At 35.9% G+C, this 11022-nt stretch overlaps 1 protein-coding gene across 1 annotated transcript; it reads left to right on the top strand.

The window, feature by feature from the left end:
* Window positions 1–7159: 7159 nt before the first annotated feature.
* On the top strand, window positions 7160–9928 carry LOC114156504 (uncharacterized). The gene is made up of 6 exons (XM_028036988.1): window positions 7160–7360; window positions 7450–7595; window positions 8544–8608; window positions 9353–9517; window positions 9603–9707; window positions 9787–9928. Exons 1-6 carry the CDS (start codon window positions 7244–7246, stop codon window positions 9831–9833), a joined length of 645 nt encoding a protein of 214 aa, XP_027892789.1. The 5' UTR covers window positions 7160–7243; the 3' UTR covers window positions 9834–9928.
* The last annotated feature ends 1094 nt before the right edge of the window (window positions 9929–11022 follow it).

Genomic DNA, 11022 nt, shown 5'->3' with positions numbered 1-11022 from the left:
CAAACGTGACATTTTCACAAAATCTTACCAACAATTTCTAATTTCTGGTGCAAATATCTTCATACACTTGAAATGAGACAAAACTAACTTACAAATAACTTTTCAGCATTATTACAAGGTTGTGTTTTAAATAAATAATTCCTTAATATTGATGAAAAACTACTTGATTATTTCATTTATAATGGAAAATATGTCTGGTTATAAGTGAAAACAATGGAACTAGTAATTTTCTATCAATATTACAGAATAATTTATGTAAAATAAGCTCCTATCTCAGCTAAAAAGTCACTTCTAAGTTGGTTTAGTCTTGTTTCAAGTGTACTAAGATATTTGCAGTAGAAACCAGACCATAAATACTTGATGAGATTTTGAGTTTTTGCAGTGAACAAACCGATGATAATATATTAAAGTATATTCCATCTAAAAAAAAGCTCAAAACCCTTCAGCCTTGGATATTATTCTAGCACAGAGGTAAATCTTCTGAAAATATCCCAGATCTTTGATTGATCTAGCATTCACTGCCGTCTAACTCATGTTTAATGCAGTCTTTCTCTTCTTTTCCTCCACCGACTTCGGCTGACTTTGACCTTTCCTGCTTTTAGTAAAGCCGAACCTCCTCCACGCTTAATTATGTAGAAAATAGCGCCTTTAAATGTCTAAAAGTAAAAAGCCATCACTTACTGCGTGCAGCCTGTCGTCCTGACACGCAGCTGAGTTAAGATCACACAGCGTGGGAGGATCAGAGAAGAAGTTTGTCTTTTGCACTGCGGACGTCCTTATTTAACGACGAGGAGGCTGATCAATACGACACATAGCTTCAAATCACGGTGCTGCAATACAGTTTTTGGTATGGAGGCACTTTAGCCTCAGCTGCTAATTAATTGATTTAATTTCTCTAATAAAACCCTTGGATAAAACAACCTCCAGTGAAAACAGGGAGGATAAAACTGGTTAAAACTAGTCGAATGGTCTCCAACAGCTATTTAAGTTATGTAATACAAATGTTGCCATGTAACCTCTGATTGGTCGGTCTTCAGTTGTCATGACGACAATAATAATGTCTTAACATTGTTTCCAAGTGAAGCCAAGTCAAGTTTTAACTTGACTTGGATGCCACAGCATCTAAACTGGACTTTAAACCTTCTGTCAGTACAACATTGTTTAAATTTAGTTTTTTTCGTAAATAGTTTGTGTTACATCGGACGAAACTTTCCAAACAACCTCTAACATCTCTTTTCCAGTCCACGGAACTCAGCTGAAGTCATTTTTATTTTTATAAAAATAAAAATACCAATCACCTCCGGTCTGTTCCCTGAAGCCTTGAAGACCAAGATGTTTCTGTGGTGGAAAATTAGATGTTCTTTTTGTTGGACAAATGTTTTTGCTTTGTAACATCTAGCTAAAACATCTCTGTCTTATTGGCAAACACTGACCTTAACTTGTCTGCAGTGGTTTAGATGTAGTTCTTGGTGCTTTTGAACGGTTTGTTGTGGTCATTCCTGAGAATGTTCACCATTTTTCCATGTTTTCTCCATTTGTCAACAGTGGATCTTACTGTAGATCATCACTATGCTTCCTTGAGCAGGTTAGAATAAGTGGCTATATAACATTTGTTAATTAAATTTTTTGCCCAAAGATAATTGTTAGATAATGAGATTTTAGTCTGGTCAGTTCTGCCTTTTGAACTCCTTTCAGAATGAGCTGTTTTAGGGCCTCCTGTCACTTTAAATCCAAATAAGATTCTGTTGGCCACGCCCTCAACGTTTACACTCGAACGTAAAAATGGCGGCAAACAGACGCACAGTTCTCCATCTTTGAAAAGCGGAAGTGTCTAGTAAGTCAATAACAAAACACTTTGTATTTTCCAGAGCTTGTAGCGGTAGAACCAGGGGACCAAACTTGATGGAACTCAGCTTGTGTTGCTAGGAGACGGGCTCAGCTTTGCTGGGGTTGCTAGGTAACGGGCTGGGCTTCGCTGGATTTAGTAGGTAATATTTACTGCTAGCTGCCTCTTCGAAAATGACAGTAAAGCCATCCTCGATTTTCACGTGCGCCACGGCACCCTTACGAGCTCCTTTCAGAGTAAAAGCTCACATCCGGTTCATATTTGATTTACTGCAAGTAGATTTCTAGCGACTTCTTGTTTAGACTTTGTATTTATACAGTTGCAAAAAGAAATAATGTACCGGAAATAATTGGGGACATTAAGCAATGCTGAACAACTCTCTGTTTCCAGTGACTCCTCTCACTTGTGGGTGGCAGAAGGACACCTCTAGAACAAAACCAGCAAACGTCAACCGGATCTGATGTTTAATTTCAAAATAAAAGCCTTTTAAAATGACATGTTTAGAAGTTTAGTTTTGCCAGAGTTGACATACACATTGCTGGAAAAACTCTGTGTTTCCAGTGAATTCTCTCACTTCTGCGAGGCAGAGGGACACCTCTAGAACACAACCAGCAAACGTCAACCGGATCTGATGTTTAATTTCAAAATAAAAGCCCGGCAATTTAGGGGGTAAAAATAAAAACGTCTTATTTTAATAGGCTTTTATTTTCGGAATTAAACATCATATGTGGTTTACATTTGCTGGTTTTCTAGAGGTGTCCTTCTGCCACCCACAAGTGGGAGGAGTCAGTGGAAACACAGTTTTTCAGCATTGCTTAATGTCCCTAATTATTCCCGACACATTATTTCTTTTTGCAACTGCACAAATACAAAGTCTAAACATGAAGCCGCTGGAAATCTACTTGCAGTAGATCAAACATGAACCGGATGTGCGCTTTTATTGTGAAAACAGCACGTAAATGGGGGTACCGTAATGTCTTGATCTGTCGCGCACGTGAATATCGTCTGCGGGCGGCTTTTCGAAGAGGTGGCTAGCTTTACCGCAGTTAATATTTACAGTGTCTACTGATTTGTGACGCTACAATCTGGAGTTTTATGATACGGCTCATCTTCCAAACACCAAAAAACATTAATCTAATGGCAAAAAACAGCAGGAAAAAACAGCAGGGAGGTTTTTAAAGCTGTTTTTAAAAGCAGTAGAAACCAAAAAGGAAGTACAAAAACTTTATCTTTACGGCCTTTTAGCCAACTTCATGTTATCAGAGGTTTTTATTTAGATGATTTCTTGATTCCATAAGCTTGAGAGTAGTAAATAACTATTTCTTTCATAAGTGAAATGATCATTTGAAAGCAGCTTTTCATATTTACCCAGGTTATATTTGTCTGACATAGAAATACATTTTCTACTGGATTATGCCTTTAAAACACTCTCGGCTTATTTAAACGTCTATAATCCAGATCTAAATGCACACTGTGTTTCTCCTGATCATGACAAATGACTGCAGTTTGATTTATCCAGAGAGAGAGTTGGGACCAAATGCTTCACTCAGGTCTGTTTATGTCTTGAACCAGCAAAACTAATATACAAACCCTAAAGCTGCAGTTTTTAACTGCATAAACACCATCTTTTTATCGCAGCTGAACCAGTCTTTAAATGATTCAGACTGAAAAATGCACATAAACAATGAAACATTCACAGGAATACGCTGTATTATTCAAAATCTGTTTGTTTTGTCGTTTGTATTTCTGTCTTGTTGTTCCTTTCTGAATGTCTTTACATTTACAAACAGCTTTGGTCCGCCATTCCTCCGCTTGTAGGAAAATAAAGTAATGAATGCACGATCGTAAAAAATAAAAATAAAAATACCAATCACCTCCGGTCTGTTCTCCGGATGCACCGCTTCCAGCTGTGTGGAAAAAAAATCTAGCAGAATATGATGAGGTAATTTAACTCTAATAAAGTCGGTTTTATTCATCATCAACACAGCAGGAAATAAACCCTGTGATTCCAGGCTTTTTTCTGTCTCTCATTATTCTCACTGATTATTCTAATAAAAATATAAAATGTGATTGACACTAATCTTCCTGCAACAATGTTCACACTATTTATATTTTTATTTAACTCTTACGGGAGAAAATTGCTCATTTCTTTCAGCTTTTATTTCATGATTGCTTCATTATTCTACGTGAGGATTTAAGCCTTTAAAGCTTTCATAGTAGATTAGTTAAACATTGGATTTATCTTTTTTTTTAGTTTTACATGGCTGTTTTTCCTGGTTATAAATACATACTTATATTCCTAATGCTGCCATTGAGCAACATGCAATAATAAAACTGTTTTCTGCAAGCTAAGACATTTTTAAAAGTTTTCCAGTGTTAAAAAAGCTCTTCTAAATGTTTCGTGCTCCCCAATGGTGGGACTTAGAAACTAATTCCTATCAGAATGAAAATATGGAAAACTGTTGTATCTAATTGCAGACCCTCAACAGCCAATGCCCTGCATATTTCAGATTATCTAAACTCCAAGACATGTCATTTAATGCCTTAGATAAACATTTTATTGCTGCTGTTGCAGTAATTTACTAGAAAGGATTAAAAAAATAAAGTTAAGCCCAAAAGAATGGATTGGGGCAACCAAAAAAAAATATTCTGAAAGTTAAAGTTCTGAAGAAAAAAAAGTAACACGTCTAAGAAAATCTTAATTCCAAGGAAAAAAATCTGAATTCTGAAATTAAAGTTAAAATTCTAAAAAAAAAAAAGTAAGAAGTCTGAGAAATAAATCCTAATTCTGCGAAAAAAAGTCAGAATTCTGATATGTTAAAAAATTTGCGAAAGATTTAGAGTAAAAAAGTCATAATTTTGTGGGGAAAAGAACAGAAATTTTAGATTGAATTCAGAATTATGAGTAAAAACTACAATTTTATTGTTATTAATATTGTTATAATTATTTTCCAATTTTTGCCTTAATCCTCTTCCGTACATTCAGGGTTTCCGTACATTCGGGGTTTCCGTACATGAGTTTATTTCTGATAGGAAATGCAACAGAAGGTGAAGAGAACATCTTTAATCTGCACTCTGGTTCTGGTTCTGGTTCTGATTAACGGAGTCAAACCCTCACTTCTATCATTTACACCTTAGGCGGGTTTTGTTTTATTGTCTCTTGTTTAAGTTTCAGGTCAAGTTAGTTAGTTGAACTCTGACTCCCCCTAGTGTTCATTAACTGCTACTACAACCACTGTGAGGTTTGTTTTCATACTTTAGTCTCTGACTGGATTAGCCTGACATTAAAGCATTTCTTAGCATTTTTAAGGTGACATGAAAAAAAACATTTAAATTATCTTTAAAATAGAACCAGGAAGTGTTTTAAATCTTTGTGTCTGAGTGATTTCTGGGTTATGTTAAAGATTATAAAGTCTCTCTTTATAATATCTGAGTCCTGTCTTTTCTGTTTATATTTTACACCTCAGTTGGTTTTCACTCTCTATGATTTGTCCTCTTTTAATTTTTTAAAAATCTTTTTTATTAAAATAATAAAATTTCTCAACTTTCTGTTTAACTTAATTTAGATGTTTTGAGCATTGGATAGATAATTATATGCTCTGTAATTGTGAGTCTTCATTGCACTCGGCGAATGTTGAGCTGTTTCAAATGTTTGACTTCTTGAAAAACAAAACAACAGGGGACTTAGCTAACCTATAGAGGAAAATGAATCCCATCACCAACTAATTTGGGTCTGGAGAATATATTTTTCTTTAATTAGAACATTGAAAAGAACATTTTTACAATTAATTTCAAACATGGCAACCACCTTGTTCATCTTGGGCTGTTTAGAGATTTAAAGGGGAAGCAGAACAGAAATGTAATAAAATATGATTCCCTTCTGTTTAATCATATTTTAAACCACAAATGGTTCTGGGCTGCACTTTGGACTCTCCTGGATATTTATCTCCATTTTACTCCTGGACTCCCTCAGATAAAAGTTGCGTTAGACCTTTGGCCATAAACTTGTTTTCTGAAACTTTGTTCCCTGTTGGCTAATAATGTACACAGAGTGGAGGGATTTTTTTCTGTCAGGACAAATGATGAACACTTGCTTCTTAATATTTACTCAAAAAGTCACGTCTGTTGGAGTAAATAATGGTCTCATTATAAAAGTTGCCAAATCTCGCTGAATCATAAGCATTTTCTTGTGTCAGTACATTTTGCGTTGTGTCAGTGAAATATGGACGCAGAATTTTAATGAATGAAACTACAATTTACGTCCCAATTCAATATGTTGCTACAGTTTTATCAGTACAGAATATTACTGATTAAATTTTATACAATCTAATCAGATTGCATAAAATTCAGATAGTATAATAAATCTGTACTGTATTATCAGTACAGAATATTCACACAAAGGTAAAAGTCTTTGGAAACATAATATATATTTTCCTTTCAAAACTTCCAAATGTTTGAAAAACGTTGAAAAATCCAGATGCTACAAAATCAGCAAATTATGATCCTGTGTAATCTTAAAATTTTCTCTTCAGGCATCAACTTAAAAGGTTGAGTTGATGCCTGGTTAAATGTTTCCTTAAAGATTTATTTTTCTTAGCATCTCATGTCTATGTGTACCACTGTACTACGGTCAAAAAGAAGTGCTGAATTAAACAATATTTAAAGGTTTCTAAAAGGAAAACCAAAACAATACTGATCTAATTAAAGAAAGAGACTAAGGAACACATTTGTGTTTTACATCTATGAAGAAACATCTTCAATTTAAAAGAACAGGCAGCTAAGGGATTACGCTCCCTGTTTAAATTAGTTTTGTGTTTCTTTTTTTGTTTGTTTATTTAGTACTATATGTATTTCTCAGTAATCTGTGGATACAATAACTGAAATATAACATTTTAGTGTTTCAAATTTCCTTTTAGCAGACTTTCAATAAAAGTCGCTCCCATGAACCAGCAGCTTCTCCCGTTTTTTGTTTAGTTTGCTAATCTGAACTTTGCCGCAGTCAGAACAGGAACGCTGTGGATTCCCAGCAGAAATTCTCCAGGAATTTTCTGGCTAAACAAATTTGTGGATCTCAGCTTCACAGAAATCAGTGTTTGTGTTGGTTAACCTGAACCCACACAAAGTCCTTGATTTTAAAAGTCAGTCAAACAAACAAACCAAAAAAAAGCAAATGATTGCTACACAAACCAGACACTATCATTGCAAAATTTCACACACCTTATCAATAAATAGGAAAAACCCAATTTTAAAAAAAAGCTGTTCTTACACAACCGTTGGAAAGTCCACAGATTTGTTACCTAATCAGAGTGTATAAAATTCAAGCAGCTCACAGGATGTTCTGCTGCAGCTTCGTCTTCTTGCATCCTTTCTTGACCCGATTGTCTCTGTATCGCCATCATGAACCTGTGGCTCGGCTCGCTGCTGTTTGCTTCGCTGCTTCTGATTGGCTCAGCTCTCTCACCTGAAGAATGCCGGCCGCTGGTCGCACCCGTCTCTCTGGCCGACCCGTCTGTGGTAAACACATCCTCTCATTCATTCCCCGTCTGTTTCAGTGAGATGATGTATTTGCTCCTTTATTACCTGGATTTCCTGTTTGTGTGCAGATCTATGGAAAAGTAAATTTCCTCGCAGGCTACACGGATCACGACTTTCATAATGCGATGCTGAAGTTAACCGAAAGCTCCTGGGTGAACATTACAAAGTCGCCGGCAGGCAACAATGAGCTTATCATGATTCAAGGGAGCAATATGTGAGTTCACAGTAAATACACACATCTGCTACATGTATGGAAAGAAAAGCAAAACTCAACAAAGAATTATATTTGAATTATATTTGAATTATATAAAAACACCAGCCAGTTTTTGTCAATAAGTTAATGTTTTTTTGTACGTTTTTGTACTTGAAATAAATGTATGTTTTTTGGTGTCTGGACTATGAGCCAAAACATCAAAAATCTCCAGAATGTAACGCCACAAAACAGCAGGCACTGCCTCTGACCTAGTAACCCCAGTGAAGCTCGGTCCGTTTCCTAGCAACCCAAGCCGAGGCCGGCCCGTCACCTAGCAACCCACGCTGGGTTCCAGCACGTTTACTCAGCTGTGGGTGTTTTATTTTGTCACTGCACGAAGTGATCCTCATTGCTCATTAACCTTTATTTTTATAATAATTTATAAGATTAAAGATGTTATCAAACTGTACAAAACTATATTTCATTTTTTTATTTTTTTTGAGAAGCAGTCTTTAAATCACATACTATCTTTATGATTACAGTGACACGCAAAATGAAAAAAGAAAAAGAATAGTCTCCCTGAAAGTATTTTTTTTTAGCACAAAAGCGAATTAGTTGATGGTACAAATCCAGAACAGATTGTTACCGATTTATGGGCTGTACAATGGCTGCTGGAAAAGACAAGCGTTTCATTGTTGACTCACCATGTAGAAACCATTTACTATGTTCCAGTTGGTTGTAAACATTGAGTCGGGGGCGTGGCCTGCAGCACTTTATTTGGATTTAAAGTGACAGAGACACTAAAACAGCTCATTCTGAAAGGAATGAACTGACCAGACTAAAATGTCATCCCAGAACGATTTTGTGTAAAAATGGTAATGAACATATTAGAGACAATAGACTTATCGTAATCTGTTTAAGGAAGCACAATAGTTCAGCTTTCAGATTGTGAACTCGCCTTTTTCCTAGAAATGGAACCTGCTTGAAAAACTCCCAGAAGATGAAGATAGAGGGCGACACCATAGCGTCCTCCTGTAAGTTTCCCAAAGCGATCTGACAAAAAGAGTCAAAATCCTGCAGGAGAGGTCAGCCGATAGCTTCCAATTAAAAACACAAACCATTTGAGGACTGGATTTTACATCTGTTTCTTTTTCTTTCTTTTTTTTTAATCTAATTGTGCTTATGAACACTCCACATTTTCTCAGTTTTAATTGTCTTTTTCCAGATTTTTCACCTAAATTTCTAATAATTTCCTTTTTTAAATCATATTGATAATGTACAACAGAGTATTAGGGCCATGCTAAGAAAGTAAAAATATTAAGATTATTTTTATTATAAGTCATAATTACATTACGATTTTATTCTTGAAATATTTTATTCTTATTTTAATCTCATATTATTTAGATTTTACTCTTGTAATATTGTAACTTTATGCTTGTAATTTTATTACTTTATTCTCGTAAAACTACAACTTTAATCTTGCAATATTTTGAATTTATTCTCGTAACATTATGACTTTATTCTCATAATTTTATTACTTGATTTTCATATTTATTTTTGCCAAATAAATATGAAAATATATATTAAAATACTTATGAATAAATATGAAAATTGAGATCCATGCCACTGGATCTTAATACTCCGTTGGAATGATGTCAGGTCTCTGGTTTGACTAAATTATTATTCTTTTCTTTAATTCTAATTAATTTCAGGTGTTCAAAACATTTTCCAGATGATAATCTTGTGTTTTTTCCACTTTTCTCTGTGTTTATTTCCAGATCTTAACATGACTGCTGTGTCTCATGTGCTGCCGAGCTGCGACGGCTGTTTGGTCTTGATGATAAACAGCACTGCCAAAAACATCGAAATTCTCCTTCAGCTATTTAAACTCGGCAACGCAAACATCCAGAACGAAGTTACCGCTCGTTCTCTTTACTTTCTAGGTGAGAAGGAATCAGTCGCATGGATACATTTTCTTGGTTTTCTTCCAAACTGTAAATTGATTCATTTCTATAATTTGTTTTCCAGACAGAGGATCGGCCGTGTCGGAGTCTGACATGGAGCGTTTTAAGAAGCAGGCGAGCTGCTTGGGCTTCTCTGGAGAACCAAACTTCCTCCACAAGCCTGAGAAAAGTGCGAACAGCTTTGAGGTTTTTCTGCTCTAACAGTTTCATGTGCTGAGGTTTTCATTTTCTCTTGTCTGTTTCTGCAGGTTTTTGCAAAGAGGAGGAGAGCATCCATTTGCCAGATTCCTTTTAGTCATTCTACATCTAATTTGCACAATGACTAAAATGTTTTTTTTCTGTGCAACATGTAGTCTTAAAGCTGCAAAGACAATAAAACTGATCAATAAATATTGACTCTTTGTGTTAACCCACAAAAGATTGGTGACGATTGGAGAAGGCGGATATAAAGAAGAGCCAAAATGCCAACAGCAACAAACAGACGTTAAAAGAACAATAATCCCAAACAAGACAAAGACGTCAATGTAAATAACAGAGAACCAGAACAATGGACCTTACCAGAGGCGCCGCTTTTCATTGGCTGATGCCCATTCTACGTGGTCACGTGCGCGGCCGTCTCACAAACACACTTAGCTTCCCGTTAGCTAAGTGCAGCATAATGGCAGAACTGATACACCTTCTACACCTTGAAGCCTGTCTGCTACACAGTCTTATGTTAGCTAAACAGATCAATATGCAATGTGTCTGTATCTGACAAACACTAAAGATTTTATTTTAGCAGAAAAGGCTTTGGACTAAACTGTTACTCGTGTTAGCCACGTTAGCACCAAGTACAGTGTATCAGGCCTCGGCACACTCAAATATTTGCCAACAAACCACAGGAATCACCCACTGGTTTCAAAAGTAACCTAGAAAACGATGAATGCCCGACTTACCCAGCCTTGCAAGAACAACAGGCATCAGTGATCTTGTCCACAGCTATATTGATGTAGAGGGTGTGTGGATCTGCCGTTTTCCTCATCGAGCGAAAGCATTTTGCTGTGACGTGCACAATGTTGGAGGCATCGCGTGACTCAAACACCTTGATCTCATCCAACAAAGATGACATGAACTTCTTAGTTCCTCTGTCCATTGTAGTAGCTGATATAGTGTGAAAATCCGGTAGAAATGATGCACTAATCGAGTCAGAAATACACTGCAGAGAATCAGTCGAAGTGGAAGACGCCATGTTTACATAGAAACAACTTGGGAGGCTTTGTTTGTGAGACTTGCGGCCACTTGGGATTTTGTAGGTCGGTTGTGAGCAGAGCTTGGTAAAATCCATATGAAGAGATGAACAGAAACAAGACTGGATGAAAAACAGAGAAATAAGAAAACGTCAGACATGGAAAACAGATGAAGCAGGAGAAAACAAAGAAAAACAAAAATGTTAATAAATGAAGCATGAATGGAATAATTCAGATACATAAAGGAATAAGAAACAT

The sequence above is a fragment of the Xiphophorus couchianus genome, chromosome 13, assembly GCF_001444195.1.
Source record: "Xiphophorus couchianus chromosome 13, X_couchianus-1.0, whole genome shotgun sequence".
Classification (NCBI taxonomy): Eukaryota; Metazoa; Chordata; class Actinopteri; order Cyprinodontiformes; family Poeciliidae; genus Xiphophorus; species Xiphophorus couchianus.
The sequence above is the reverse complement of the archived record's forward strand: the minus strand, read 5'-3'. Positions and strand labels throughout refer to the sequence as shown.

Excerpts from the sequence above, each read along its gene's own strand:
- LOC114156504 (XM_028036988.1), top strand. The coding sequence starts at position 7,244 with ATGAACCTGTGGCTCGGCTCGCTGCTGTTTGCTTCGCTGCTTCTGATT. Across the intron at positions 7,596-8,543 it reads ATGATTCAAGGGAGCAATAT|AAATGGAACCTGCTTGAAAA; the intron begins GTGAGTTCACAG and ends CCTTTTTCCTAG. Across the intron at positions 9,708-9,786 it reads CCTCCACAAGCCTGAGAAAA|GTTTTTGCAAAGAGGAGGAG; the intron begins GTGCGAACAGCT and ends CTGTTTCTGCAG.